The sequence below is a fragment of the Tetrao urogallus genome (genome assembly GCF_951394365.1).
Source record: "Tetrao urogallus genome assembly, chromosome: 21".
Taxonomy (NCBI): Eukaryota; Metazoa; Chordata; class Aves; order Galliformes; family Phasianidae; genus Tetrao; species Tetrao urogallus.
Genome location: NC_136834.1, coordinates 187,151 through 202,689, shown reverse-complemented (window position 1 = coordinate 202,689; position 15,539 = coordinate 187,151). Strand labels below are relative to the sequence as shown.

The 15,539-nt window shown below is 45.3% G+C and overlaps 1 protein-coding gene across 1 annotated transcript; it reads left to right on the top strand.

Moving 5' to 3' along the window:
* Positions 1-280: 280 nt before the first annotated feature.
* HP1BP3 (heterochromatin protein 1 binding protein 3) lies at positions 281-14,064 on the top strand (the record flags this gene model as incomplete). The annotated part of the gene is made up of 12 exons (XM_079545505.1): positions 281-376; positions 806-911; positions 2,413-2,566; positions 2,804-2,963; positions 4,349-4,492; positions 5,047-5,127; positions 6,716-6,870; positions 7,631-7,721; positions 8,394-8,553; positions 11,855-11,966; positions 12,710-12,847; positions 13,720-14,064. 12 exons carry the CDS (start codon positions 281-283, stop codon positions 14,003-14,005), a joined length of 1,683 nt encoding a protein of 560 aa, XP_079401631.1. The 3' UTR covers positions 14,006-14,064.
* Positions 14,065-15,539: the final 1,475 nt, after the last annotated feature.

Below are 15,539 nucleotides of genomic sequence, written 5' to 3'. Positions count from 1 at the left end.
GCGCTCAAATTTGTGTTCATGCCTCAGCATCTCTGTTGAGTGCCCGTGTTGCTTGTCAGTTACGCTAGCCGTGAGCTGTAAGCCGTGTGTTCTTTTCAGTCTGTAGTTTGTTCGATACGCGCACGTAGATGTTTCCGTTTTGTTAATTTTCACACCACATCTTTTCTGTACTTTAGGTTGACTCCTCACTGCACTGTGAAAGCCGTTAGGAAAAAGTCCTTGGGGTTAAAACCTGGGGCTCCACAGTGTTACGTGCACTTGGGGCTAGAAATAATTTTAAATGGCGACTGATCTGTCTGAAGCTGAACCCGTGCATCATAAGGCGCTTCCACTCTTAACGGGAACTCAGCTGATCCACACGGACAAGTTAAGTGAGGTAGGGGCTGACCCATTCTCCAGGCTTGCCCTTGGATCAGTCATTGACTTCCACTCCTGCTGAAGATTTCTTCGTACTCTTTCTCTCCTGGTTCTAGGGAACTCCATTGGGAGCCCAGTAAACCCTCTAGGTGCTGTCTTTCCCCTTCCCTGCTTCCCCTGAGATGCTGCAGTTGTCAAAATCCCCAAATGCTCATCTCATTTAATGTGGAATGAAATGTTATTTATTTCCTAACTATGAAATGCAAAACTGTCCTCTCCTGGTGTACTTCAAAGGTGCTGGGCTGGATATTACTGTCTTGAAAATTCTGGAAAATGTGATTGTAACTAGAATAGTTCTACGTATGCCGCTCTGATTTACTTGAATCCCAACTCAAAAGCTTTCTGAGTCTTCCCAGCATCTGTACTGACTCACCAATGCTTTTTGTAGAAAGCTGAAGAGGACACAATGCCGATCCGCCGCTCCGTGAATTCTTCTTCTCGAGAAACTCCCCCCAAAAGCAAACCTGCTGAAGGTGGCGAAGAGGTGAAAGCAGGTACTGTAACAACTCTGCTGGGTTGTTGTAGCCAGCCACGGTGTTGTATCCAATCATGGGCTTGGATACCGAAGTTGCCAAAAAAATATCTTACGGCTCTGGTTAAAATCCTAATGCTTGCCTCATTTTTACAGGCTGTTCTTGGCCTGCTGGGAATATTGTACAGCTTTCAGTGGGAAATAGTTTGGTTTGTGCTTTGTACACTGTGGCAAAGCCTTGACACTCCTAATATGAAAATATAGCTAGATATTATCTCTTCTAGGCTTGTACGTTCTCCTGGATAAAGGTAGAAATTGGGAACTTTCAGTAGTGATAAGAAAATGGCTTGGAATCGGAAGGAGGAATTAATGGATGGAAAACACAAGTGTTTAATTATTTTACCACACCACATAATGAAGACTGGTATTAATTAATGTGCCTGACCCAGCAGCTTCACCTTGCTTTCTCAGGATGTGTCGTTTCAGTATGATTTTCATTACGTTTCAGTGAGTTTGTTCTCACTGGTGGATGACTGTGTATGTCACCTAGGAAAATAACTATTAATACGCATTTAAATTTTAATCACAGTGCTTTCATGGGAGGAAAGTCATGTGCAGGAATGGAGCAGCAGTGCTTAAGCTTCTCCTTGAAGACAGAAAACTGGTGTGGCACACCAAGGCATGACAGCAATCACTTTAGCCTAGCAGTGGGTAGCAGCAGTTTATATTTGGTCAGGTTGTGGTTGAACTTGATGGTCCCGAAGGTCTTTTCCAATCTGAGCAATTCTGTGACTGTAATTCTGTTTGCATGTTATCCATTAGGCAGGCCGGTCCCTTCAGGCCTGCTCTTGGCTAGATGTGCTTGAGTTAATGTGCTTGGTAAGTTGGTTTCTGACTGGATTTGATTTTGCTGATACATGTGCAGCCTAAAGCTTTGCCAGATCTGGACAAATGTGATTGAAGTTAAAATACTTCAGTTGCCACAGCATGCAGTGCTGAAAAAGCAGTATTTAAAGATGTGTTTGGCGTAAACAAAGCTGCTTATGCTTAACTTCAGTAATCTCTTCTAGAATTGTGTGGTTTTGCACCTTTTTTAGTTAAAATGCATAAAACTTAACCTAGGGGAAAACCTGCTGTTTCCATGATAGTGATTTTGTTTTTTCTTCTTCCTCCCTTCCTGACCCCTAGGCATTGTGATGGGCAGTGATTGTGATTGCAACAGTAACTTCAGGAGTTAAGAGAAGGGTAGGGAGTTAGCTCTTGTGAAAATACTGTGTGATGTGTGGTTCTGGCATTTGATGGTTCACTGCACCATACTGAAGCTCTTTCAGTACCTATGTTCACTTTCTTACTTAAATTCAAATCATCCCTTAAAATTAGAGTAAAGAAACGGGTTGGAAATCATTTTCAGGGTTTGTTAGTACTTTTTTTTTTTTTTTTTTTTTTTTTTTTAAATCCTCCACCTTCACTAAGAGCAGGGGCCAGTTTTGAATAGTAAGCTGATGCATCTTTACATCTTCCAGATGCAGAAGCCACTTCTGAGGAATCTGCTTCTGCTGGAGAAGAACAAGAGAATGAAACCCTGCCTGCTGCTGCACCTAGTGAAGCAGAACAGCCAAAGGAACCTGAGAACGAAGAGAAGGGGGAAACCAAGTCCTCAGAAGAAACCAAAAAGGAGTAAGGCTTGCTTAGTGCTGAACTTAGTAATTTGGGTAGGAGAAAGACTGGTTCTGTAGATGAAAAAGATTATGGGAGAGATGGAGAAAATAGGGTGTGTCCCTAAAAGAGGTGCCCGCTTTTCACAGGAAGAAGTATTTTCAGTGTTAAATGTTCTAGGCATATTTTTTGTTGCTGTTGTGCTTGTTGGCTTGTTTTACATTCTCCCATCTCAATATTGCTTTGCATTTTCCCAAGCGATAAAGATCAGTCTAAGGAAAAGGAGAAGAAGGTGAAGAAGACCATTCCTGCTTGGGCGACTCTTTCTGCTAGCCAGCTGGCTAGGGCACAGAAACAAACTCAGATGGCTGCCACTTCACGTCCGAAGATGGATGCCATTTTAACTGAGGCCATTAAGGTAAGTAGGAGTCAAGTGTTTTTCTGTTCGCCTGTCACAAAGCAGAAGCACGAACTACAGTTTATGGTTTCAGCTTTCTGGTGGTACAAGTGATACTGCTGCCGCTTAGCAGGAAACCTGACTGTGAGGCATGTGTGCTTCTGTCTGGAAACCCATGGAGCTGACATGTGATGATGATGGAGGGGCTCTGGAGCTTTTCTTTGTTTTGAATTTGTTTCCCTCCCTGGGTTAAAATATTAGAAATGGCTCTGATGATGTAACCTGGTTCATTACTGGTGTCCTTTAATTTGATGCGTCTCCTAGCCATAGTTAACTTGGTTTACCTTGATTAGTCTGTCTATTTGATGCTTATCTTTTCCAGCATCTTATTGTAATTAAGAGCAGATGGCAGTACTTTAAGCTAGCATTCTGAGTGGTGTTGGTTTTAGTTGGCTGTATGCTTCCTTCTGCTTGTAAGGAGAGACTTGTGCTGTTGTAGTCGCTCTGCAACTCTGCTGTCCTCACCTTGAGACTTGGTTCATGCAGATTGCCTTTCCCAGAGACCTGAGCTCCACCAGCTTTAATTACAAGATGGCCTTTTGAGCCCCTGAAGCATGCTGTCGTGCATCCAAATCTGTTAGACTGAGAGAAGCTATGCCATTTCTGGCAATATAGTAGTGTTATCAGAGCAGGTAATGGAGTTCAGTGCTTTCTTATACTGTGCATAAGTAAACTTTATCCTGTACTGTGCTTTCTGAAGCCATCTAGGTCTGGTAACTTGCTTAAACAGAGGGGGCTTTATCAAGTCACAGCTGGGATTTTCTACAGTATGTCAGCTCTCTAAAGTTTAAAACACAACTGTTTTGTCCCACTCTGATCCCTGGCTGGAGGACTCTAGTGGTACAGGCTGGCTGACATGACAGTTACTGTCTTCGAAGAGTCAAGATTATGGACTTCAAATTGGTGTTTGTTCTGCTAGTTTGCTAATGCCAGTCCTTTATCTCCTTCAAACAATCAACAACTTGTTCTGATTAATCTGTTAATGACTGTCTATCTGCCATCATAATGAATTACTAATGACTTGCTGGTTGGGCAGTGCTGGCTTGCCCAAATGTAACTATTTTTTTGTAATAGCACATAGTGTATATTCCATTGCTTTTAAGTGCTTCAGAATAGGAGAGCAGTTGACATGCTTGCTGTTCTGCTCTTGTTTGTCTGCTCTTCAGCCGCTCTGAAAGAGAAAGCCATGTATTTTCTTACTCAAATTTTCTACTCCTGAGTCATTGTAGGAAAAGGTCATCCTGTGCTGGCCTGTATGCATCATCAGCTCAGTCTCTCTTCTTCTGGTCCTGTAGCAAAGTAGTTTCAGTCCAGATATTCTTTACCAACTTTTGATCCTGTTGCAGGCGTGCTTTCAGAAGAGTGGCGCATCAGTTGTTGCGATACGTAAATACATCATCCACAAATACCCTTCCCTGGAGCTGGAGAGAAGAGGCTATCTTCTAAAGCAGGCCTTGAAAAGGGAGCTGGAGAGGGGAATCATCAGGCAGGTAAGGGTCACTCTGCAGAGCGGTGCTGCCGGTGGTGCTACTGAGTCATGCAGGAATTTAGGAAACCATTAGCAGGCCTATGGGGAGAACATGTTCTTCCTTTCGGAGGTTCTTCAGTCTCTGTGTCCATTCGTTTAGACACTGATAGAATTTCTGCATGATTCTGCCAGTCACACGCAGTGCACTGTTGTCGTTTGTGCCCTGGGAGGTGGCTGTTCCATGGTGGGAAATTGCTGCTGTGTTGCTGTACGATGCATCTTCAACCTGAGTCTAGCAACATCCCTTCTGCAGTAGCGTGTTGCCTGCAGCTTACAGCTGAGATGCCAGTGTTTAGCATTAGGATCTCCTGGTCGGGGCAGGAGGGTATGTTTGTTATGTCTAGCCATGGCTTCTGGTCTACTGAAGTGGATTCAAATCCAACTTCTGCCCCTCGCCATTAATCACCAGGATGAGCATTCATTCAGAATCTGTTAAAAAGTGTTGCTTAGTCTCCTTCACAGTTATTATCCTCTGTTACTTTGCTAAAGGCTGACACAGGCTTTATTTTTAACTAGGTGAAAGGGAAGGGAGCTTCTGGAAGCTTTGTGGTGGTGTCTAATGCGGGAAAAACTGTTCAAAAAGCCAGAGACAGAAAGGTAAGGCGAAGTGCTTCAAACATGACTCTGAAACTTCTTATTTAATGCATCTTATGAAATGCAGCTTAGCGCCAATTCGAACAATTTCCTCCTCCTTGCTGTACCTTCCTCCCCCAGTACAGTAATTAAAACATCTCTATCACTGAAATCAGAATCAGAAAGCTAGTATGAGAAATTAAGTAGAATAATAAAAATCTTAGTTTTAAAATGTTTACATTAAACCCCTAGGCTTTGGTTCTGAGGCAGAAAACTGAATAACCCTGAAGTTCCTCTTCTGTCTTTACCTGGTAGAGAGAGATGCCTCTCAGGTATTGTAAGAGAACTTTCTGCAACTGCTGTTTCTGTTTTATCTGTTGCGTGGATAAATGGAAGACTTCAATCTTCAGCACTATCTGTCAGACAAATGTTTTCCATTAGCTGAGAGGACAGAGGGAAGAAGTAGTGAATGTCCTAAGGCTTCTGGAGGGGAGCTGCAGGAGTTGGGTGTGTATTGTTCTGAGGTACTGTCATGTCTGAGTCCTGGCACAATTAGTTGTGTTCCAGCACTGCTGTTCTTTGCTCCCTGCAGCACAGGATGTGTGACAAACGTTTCTAATGCTGCAATTTCAAAATGTGTAGCTGGAGTTGCTGGCTTAGACAGGTGATCCTGGTGAGTTTTCTAGCACTTTGGTGCTTACCTCTTGGCTGTGGGGCAGACCCCAGGGCCTAAACTTGGTGGTGACAGGGACACATTCGATACCAGGACACTAAGAAACTAATTAGGTGTAACTTCTTTTTAGATAGAACTGTGGGCTCCATGGCAAGTTTGAGTAAGGCACCTGATAACTATTAACACATCACTTTTCTTGTCTGCAGCATATTTGTGTATTTGTTTTTAGTCACTTTTTCCATGTCACAGCAAAACAAATGGATGGCTTTTGGTTTGGGTGAATTCAGCTGGCAGGTGAGCCGCACCCTCACCTATTTGACCATTTGCAAAGCTCCTGTTCAGTATCAAAACTGTTAGACTTCAGCAGATTTCCTGGCTGTCTTCTTTACATAAAGCGAATCGTCCCCTCCTGATAGCAATAAAGCAATGGAGGAGAATTCAGGAGAAAAGCAAAACTCCATGCTGTCAGTTGAACAGAAGTGCTGTTTATTGTTGGGAAAATTGGACCTGTGTGAACAGGTCTTATCTTGATGGTTTTTGTTTTTTTGTCAGCATGAATCATTTTCACCTGACTCTGTCATTGAAAAGTAACAGAGAAAAAGCCTCTTAAAAAAATAAAGAGAAGGAAAGTGTTTACTTAAAAATAATAATGATAATTTAAAAAAAAAAAAAAAAAAAAAAAAAACAACCAGGAAATAGGTGTTGCTAAGTGCTCAGTATAATTATGTTTACTAGACTTTGCTAGACTCCCATGAGAATTCCAACAGATTTGCTAGATTTTACTTAAACTGCTAAATTGTCTGAATTCCAAGAGCTGCCTTACAGAACTTGATTTTCCAGATCTGTGGCAGTGTCAGGAGCACTGCTTACCTGTGCATTGCTGGTTCAGAAGGAAGCAGGTCTAGGCCCCACTGATGCATGAAGGTGTATGTATTTCAGAAAAGCACTTCCGTTTCGACTCCAGAGCAACAGGTGAAGCTGGAAGACATCCTGCCACTGGCTTTCACCCGTCTTTGTGAGCCAAAAGAAGCTTCTTACAGCCTGATCAAGAAATACGTGTCTCAGTATTATCCCAAACTCAAAGTAGACATCAGGTGGGTGCAGGGGTCGGCTCTTGAAGCAGAGCATCCCTGAAATGCTGTCTTCCTCTGGCTTCGCCTCCCTCCGCAGTAATGCCATTCAGTATTGCATCGGGTGGCAGGCAGGTGGTGCTCTGCACCGTGCAGCCTGGAGGAAGGCTTGAGAAGAGCTGTGCCTTTTCGCTGCGTCCCTCCACGCGCCAGCTTTGTTCTCGATGCTGACATCAGCGGTGCTGTATGCATCTCTGCCCTTAGCAGGAACCAGAGATGGTTCATAGATGTGTGGATATGAAGGCCTGTCCTCAGGATTTTTTCCTGCGTGGTTTTGAGCGCTTTAACTGGCACACACTTAAAATAATCTGAGAGTTTGTATAAATGGAATGTATCAAGGGTCGGGAAGGAAGCTAACCTGGTAAAGCTCCGTGCATCGCCTCTTAGTGGGACTTGTGCTCAGCCCTTCGTTGGCTGTGAGCTGACTGATTCATTGCCCACTGAGTCCCATCTACAGACGTGTGTTTTGAAATGAATAAATCCTTCCAAATGAAGCTTGTTTGTTTCTGGATATGCAGTGACACCCAAAAAGCACTGCAGTAGAATTTCTGCTCATCTCATGTAACCAGCACTTGCTGACAGATCTCCATTTAAAACGTCTGTATGTAGGCAGATGCCTCCTGTAACTACAGCTTCTCTCACGTTCTCTGCAGAGCATTGTTTCTCTGTTTGTTTTTTACGCTGTCGGTGTGTGTCAGTAAAGCTTTATCCTCCTGTATTTCAGACCCCAGCTGTTGAAGAATGCCCTGCAGAGAGCAGTAGAAAAGGGCCAGCTAGAGCAGATCACAGGGAAAGGAGCATCTGGGACATTCCAGGTCAGAGCCGGAGTTCGTCTTCTTTTGTTGTCTGTAATAACCAGGAGCCTTGGATATAAGTTAACGTGCCCTCCCCACCCCAGCTTTATTGGGTGCCCCTTTCTGTAGCAGCCTGTCATGTTCAGCAGTTGTCAAACTATGAAGCAGTAGAACTCTTTCTCTTCTTGGTCTGCATTTGTGGAACCAGACCCCCTGCCTTCCTTGCTTAGCATGCTCTGCACACTGCTTCAGCTCTGAGTCATTAGCACAGTAGGGGAGATGGTGGGGTAAGCTTTCCATTGCTAATTGTAAGTGCAGTGGGTACCCCAGGTGTCTGCAGTGTTCTTCCTTGTGTCTCTGCCATATCTGTCTCTTGGGTACATCTGGTCTGTGGGATGGAGGAAGGTGTGATTTATTTCCTTCCCTGAGCAACAGGCCCTTAGATTGCCACAGACTTGCAGTGTGCTTTGGGACGGGGCAGTGTGTTACCAATGAAAAGCACTCCAGGCCAGCTGACTCAGTAGGCCTGTCCTACCGTTAAGGCTGGGAGAAAGCGTTCCTCTGCAGTGTTTTAATGTAAAACATATCTGTGCTAATGCAGGAGCGCCGACCCACCTGGTGCAGAGGAGCTTGTCCTGACCTGGTTTGGGAGAATTTTGTCTTGATGCTTTTCTCTTCCTCCTTGGAAAATAGCTGAAGAAGTCAGGGGAGAAGCCCCTGTTGGGTGGGACTCTGATGGAAGATGCCATCCTGTCTGCTATTGCGGCCATGAACGAACCGAAGACCTGCTCCACCACAGCACTGAAGAAGTATATCCTGGAAAACCACCCAGGGACCAACTCCAACTTCCAAGGTGAAGTCCCAGGACACTGGTTGGTTTGTTGTTTTTTTTTCCCCAAACTCTGAAGGAGAGCCCAGCAGCTGCAGATGCTGGGGCAGGTTTAAACTACTTGGTTGAGCTTGCTAGGGAACAGAGAGCTGCTCTTTGTGCAGAGATGCTAAGTGTTTTTAATTCCCGTAAGTTCTTTTCAAATCTGACTACTTTCTGAGATGTAATGCGCGTTTCTCTTGTCTGTGACACTTTCCTGGGAAGGGAGAGCCGTATTTCAACTACTTTTTTGTTCTCGAACTGCCAACAGTATTTTTCTCTGTATTGAAAAGCTGCAGCTTGACGTAAACACAGTTCCTGCTTGCTTTTTATGTAGAGAAGTTTCACAATGTAACTCGAAAAAAAATGAGAATAAAAACCTGTAAACATCCCTCTTAGTGTTTTGTTTGAGGACCTCCTCTGGCTCTCATTTTGAAAAGTCAAGCGAGTGAGGAGGGAAAAGACGAATCCAGTTGTGTTTGGAATAATATTTGGCATATCTTCATTCCCGGTAGTAACAGTAGTGTATATTTTGATTGTTGTGTGAACAGAAGCAATAATAACAGTAGATTTTTCTCCTGTCTTCCTTGTTTTTTTGTTTTTTTTTTTTTTTGGTCTGAGCCCTGACGCAGTTGTTTAATGTAGGCTGAAGGTCATTTAAAGCAGTGTGAGCTTGCCACAGTTTCTAGTAGTATCAGACCTAAAGGTAGATAATCTTGCTGCCATGGCTTTGTGATGCTGGAGCAATTCCTCTAGAGCTGAGGCCAGAGAGGAGGTTGCTGATGTTACAGTCATCAGCTGGAGCTGAAGCTCAGCATCCACACAGTTCTTTAAGGCAGGGTTGAACAAAGTGTGGAGGAGTGCAGCCTCCCTCCCAGCAGTGCAGGCTGAAGAAGTTGCCTGTGGCCTTTTGCCAGTGAGAGGTGGATGCCAAGTTTGACTTGTTAATCTTGGGGTAGGGAAGAGAGTTTCCAGGCTTGCTTGTTTGTCTTCAGGACCGCTGGAAGCTGTCATGGCCTTAGAGGCCCATGTTCAGCTGGTCTCGAGTGCTTGTCAGTCTTGCAAGTCAGATAAGGAAATCTCAACTAGCAATGTGTTGTTGTCTTTCTCCTTCCATTACTTAAAATTAGTTTTACTGCTCTCTGCTCTGTTTTTAGGAGCAACCAGAGGAGGATCTGGCAGGCAGGTGCATGCTATGCAGCCAGTGCTCCACATCATGTTACGTGGAGCTCAATCAGTTATGGATCTTGGATGAGATCACACAGTGTGTGCGTGGCATCTGGGGCATCAGGCCCAGACAGCACGGCTTCATGAAAGGCAGGTTGTGCTTAACCAACCTCATCTCCTTCTTTGTCTGGGTGACCAGACTGGTAGATGAGGGAAAGGCTGTTGATGCTGAAGTCTAGGTAGACTACAAAGCCTTTGGCACGGTCTCTCACAGGATTCTCCTGGGGAGACTGCCTGCCCATGGCCTGGACAGGTACAACCTTCTTTGGGTAAGGAACTGGCTAAGGGCCGTGCCCACAGGTTGTGGTAATGGAGTGGAGTCCAGCTGGCGACCCGCTTCAAGTGGTGTCCCCCAGGGCTCGGAACTGGGACCCTTCTTGTTTAATATCTTTATTGATGACCTGGATGAGGACATTGAGTGCACCCTCAGTAAGTTTGCAGATGACACCAAGTTGGGAGGTGGTGTGGATCTGCCTGAGGGCAGGGAGGCCCTGCAGAGGGATCTGGATAAGCTGGATGGCTGGGCTGAGGTGAATGGGATGAGGCTCAACAGGGCCAAGTGTCGGGTGCTGGACTTTGGCTACAACAACCCCATGCGGCGCTGCAGGCTTGGGGATGAGGGGGGAAGACTGAAGACGAAGGGGGTGTTGGCTGATGCTCGGCTGAACATGAGCCAGCAGTGGGGCCAGGAGGGTCAACTGCATCCTGCATTAGAAATGGTGTGGCCAGCAGGAGTGGGAGGTCACCATCCCCTGTACTCAGCACTGGTGAGGCTGCACCTCAAGTGCTGCGTTCAGTTTTGGGTACAAGAAAGACATTGAGGCCCTGGAGCGTGTCCAGAGGAGGGCAGCGAAACTGGTGAGGGGTCTGGAGCATGAGTCTTATGAACAGCGGCTGAGGGAGCTGGGATTGTTCAGTGTAGAGAAGAGGAGGCTCAGGGGAGGCCTCACTGCACTCTACAGCTTCCTGAAGGGAGGTTGTGATGAGGAGGGGCCTCTTCTCCCAGGCCGAGAAACAAACAGGACCCAAGGAAATGGCCCCAAGTTGTAGCAGAGGAGGTTTAGGTTAGACGTAAGGAAGAACTTTTTCTCTCAGTGGTCAGGCAAGGAGTGGCTGCCCAGGGAGGTGGTGCAGTCGCCGTCCCTGGCAGTGTTCAAGAGGCGCCTGGATGAGGAGCTGTGAGATGTGGTGCTTATGGTGGCAGTGGTGATGGGACTGTTAGACTCGATCTTGCAGGTCCTTTCCAACCCTGTGATTCTAGGATTCTGTGATTCTTCCCTCACACCTATAACTCCAGTCAGATCCTTCACATGCTGCTATTGATCTTCGGTGCCCTGGGTAGGAATAGTTTGTGTTGCTCCTGTTTATGAAACAGAGTTATTTTATTAGCTTATTTTAACAGACACTTTGGAGAACGTTCTCAGAGGAGCTGAGACTTGAGTTTGTTGGGCAGAAGTAGTTAAGCACTGCTATCAAATGCGTTCTGAAAGAATGATGCCCTAATCGTGACGTCAAAAACCTGCGCTGTTCTTGACTTCTTCCTTCAGTGAATTTAAAGCCTCACTTGGCAAATGTTCACGAGGCAACACTTGAATCCTATCAATTGTTTGAATCTTTGAGAAAATTAATTATGAAGTGATGTAGTATGTCGTATTGAAAGGGGAAGCTTTGAAGTTCAGTGTTCTTGCTGGGTGCTTCACGAAGCAGCAGATCATTGGTGAGTGTAGGAAGAAGCATGCGGTGATGTCCTCATGAGTTTCAGCTCTGGTGCAGTTTCACTTCCCTTCAGGTATCCTGGGAAAGAAGATTTCATACTGGCTCCCTGTCTCTTATTTCAGAGGGCGCTGCAAGAGCAGTAAGATCAGACCAGTGGGCTAAGATAGTAATGCAGCCTTTCTCTGATATATATATATATATATATATATATATATATATATATATATATATATATATATATATATATATATATATATATATATATATATATATATATATATATATATATATATATATATATATATATTTTTTTTTTTTTTAAATTTTTATTTTTTCCCCACAGTGCATCTTCTGAAGAGAACCCTGCAGAGATGTGAGAAGAACGGCTGGTTGGAGCAGATTTCTGGAAAGGGCTTCAGTGGAACCTTTCAGCTTTGCTTCCCTTATTACCCTAGGTAAAGGGCTTGGCTGTGAAATGATGTCAAAGATGGGTCAGCCAGAGAGCATTGCTGAAGTTCGTAGGCCAACCTCCTGCTTATAGGGAAATCTTTGGAGGGTATAATAACTGAAAAACCACAGCATTGTCACCTGTCTTGCTCTAGGTGATGACATTACTTGGTGTCTGACTGTGAGTGGACATAAAGCTGACTTCATTAGAAGGGAGACTTAAGGGCAGTGAAAATACTAGGCTAAATGCTCTCACGTACTCTGTCATGATGGTTCTGTGCTTCGTTTTTTTCCAAGATAGTAGCTATTGAAGTGTTCCCATGCTAAAACAAATTTGCGTGAGCAGATGGAGTGTGTTGTGTTTAATGCAGGGATGCTGATAACGAGAGGGCCTGGTCTTTTGTGGTGCTGATGTGGAGGAGAGGTGGGAGGAGGGAAGCTGGCCTAGGTTGGCCACCATGAGACTGAAAGCAGCCTTTTCTCTGCTGCTGTGAGTGTATGTTGTGCTGGGCCGCAGGGAGTCCTGGGATGGTGACTTCGTGTCCCACGAAGAGCCGCATGGCAAGGCAGTAATTAATGCTTCTGCTTACCACCTTCTTTTGTCGTGTATGTGTGAAGTCCTCAGTAACTCTGGCCTGCATTCAGAGCACTGGAGTCTGATCTTGTTCTTCCATTGTTTGCACAGAAGGAGCAATTAGGGTTGGCCAAGGCCTTAGAAGTAAGTTGTGCTCTGACAAGAATTCTCTTGTAGCCCAGATGTGCTCTACCCAGAGAAGCAGCAGGATGAGGACTCTGAAGAATCTGATGAGGAGGAAGAGGAGGAATCTGAGGAGGAAGAAGAATCTGAAGATGAGGAGTCTGAGGAGGAAGAGCCACCACCAAAGAAGAGGTATGATAGCAAAAGAGAGAAATGGGCTCCTTTGGATGAATTAGAAGTGACAGTTGGAGCTGTAGAGTGTTTTGCTGTGGCTGCTGACCCACAAGCTGCCACTCAGGAGATATTAGGAACTTTATTTTCCAGTAGTTTTCTGAACTCCTGGGGGAGCTGTTAGGATCAGGACTTCTCCAGGATGTGTCTGCAGAAGCAATGCTCTGCTCCACAGATGATAATCTGTCACTCCATAGCTGGAATTCCTCTAGATGAGAGAAATACTTGTTCTCTGTGGTGCCTTTAATCTCCTCGGTGCCTTTTGTGCTCTACAAAAGAGCGGCGCTCCGTGTGGCACTGCTTGGACTTGTTGTTTCCTCAGGAAAACTTTTTCCTACGGTATCGTCTGCAGTTGTGTAGCCGGACAGGAAACCTGTCTCACTCAGAATGGGGGTTTAAGATGAGTGTTTGAATAATAATAAAATCACCGTCAGAGAGGCAGAGAGAATCCTCAGCTCGCTGGATTGTTCTGGCAATCGACTTAGGCATGTAAAATAAAATGAAATATTGTATTGAAAAAATTATATCATGAAAATGAAATAAAGTAAAATAAAATTAAAAAGACAAAAAATGGCAAGCAGTCTAACAGAGGAGCCAGTGCTCTGCCACTGCGATCTTGGGGGATGGAGAAGCGCGTGGCGCACGGCAAGGTCCACCGCAGGGCTCCTTGCTCTGTGGGATTTGGCTAATGAAATGTACTGCTGCATGAAGGAACATCCGTGGTAAAGAGCAGAGATGCCAAGATCTGTTTCATTTATGTAAATTGATGACAGCAGCTCTGCTCTGAGTCGCGTTTGCGCCTCTGCTGAGATCTTGTGCCGCCTTTCTCACAGGATTCAGAAGAGACCTCCTCCAAAGTCACGGAGCAGGGCTCCTCCGATGAAGCGAAGAGAATCCAAGCCCAAGCCCAGAAAGACCCCTGCAGCCCGCCGGGGGAAAGCGAAGCCCCCACCCAAGGTGAAAACCCCTGCAAAGAAAGCCAAACCAGCAGCCCCTGTCATCAAGAAACCCTCTGGTGGCAGCTCTTCCAAGAAACCAGCAGCTAGTGGGAGGAAGGAGGTGAAACCTTCTGCCAAGGGCAAATCTGCCATGAGGAAATCTCTCCGGGCAAAAAAGTAAATATTTCCACTGTCAGGGGATCCCACGATCAAATCCACAATCTTGTTTTATAAAGTCAACGTGCATTTGTATTTTAGTTCTGATGCTTAAACACTTTTTTTTTTTTTCTTCTTGAATGATGGGGGAAAAAGCTGAAAACTAAATCAAACAACCTAAGCATTTGTTAGATCTCAGTGCTGTGCCTTGTGCCTACCCCTCCCCTGGAACGAGTCATCTTTAGTTTCTACAATAATCTTAAGACTTTTCTAGGACCTGTAATCTGTACATTTTATGGTGTTTTTCTTGGGTTTGAGGGGAGGGCAGCGTTTAAAAATTCTTCAAAGAAGTTATTTGTGTTTCCAGGCAGCAGGAACATGGTGACTGGGGGAAGTATGGTTCTTAATTGAGAAGGTACAACGGCACTGGAGTCCTCCTTAGATCCCCTGCATGATGAGGTCCTTCCTGCTTCTGTGAAGGAGCAGTGTATCTATACAGCACTTGCACTGAGCCCTGGAGGTGCTCCTTTTGCTCAGCTGTGATGCTGGCAGGTCGAGGGGGGTGTGTGGCTTTTTCAGTAAGTGGGAGAGTGGGTCCAGGTCTTCAGTCAGCAGAGGCTGCCGCGTTACCGAGCATCTGACACCAGAGGGGCTCTAGAAGGGGTGGTTCTTGGGCGGGTGATTTGAATTAGTGTTTCCATGCTACTTCTGTTACCTTGAAACCAAAATATATAAAATTCTTCTTGAATCCAACTTTCAAATGTTTTTAAGAGATGAAGAGCCTAAGTTTTGTCACTTCTTGTTTACCCTTTTTTAAAAAGAAAAGTTGGAAAGCTATACAGTTGCTAATGTAGAGATGTTGATAAGTGAAGAACATGCAGTTTGCTAAAATAAAATGAAACTAGATTCCGGGCCTGCTCTGTGTGTCCTTTACCTTCCTCGCCACAGCTTTCTCCTGGAAGCCCAGGAAGGAGAGAATTGCAGTGAGTGTGCTCCACAGAGGCAAGCCTTTGTTAGGAGTACGCTGCTGGCAGCAGAGCATCCTGGACTTCCCTTGAATGGGGCAACGTGAGTGATTCAAGCATGAGCTCTTTGTTTAACGTGCTTTTGGGAAGAGCTTTGCATCTGCCACACTGGGGGCAGTGGAAGTGCCTTCAGAAATGAGTGCAAAATGGAAAAGCCTCCTTACTCTGTTCACCCTTTTCAGTTGCGGCCTCAGTGTGCTGCCTCCAATAACAGGGAGTTTAAAAAGCTCTTACAGAAATGTCCTCCATTGCTCGCAGCCCTGGAGCAAGGATGTAGAGATCAGGCTCATGAAAGCTGTGGCTGACATGAAACAGAGGGAAGGCACTCAAGTGACCCAGGGGGCTGTAAAGCACTTAACTTTGGTCAGTGACTCTCCTGCTGCTGCATACTGAAATGGGGTTTTGGTGGTGGTTTCCTCCAAGGCAGATCTGAATAAAACCTTCTCTCTAGGATGCTTGTGGGGCTATGGGGTCCTCCTCCCAGCTGCTGTCCTGCAGCACCTCTCTACTCCCTCTTTGGGGTAACATTTCCAC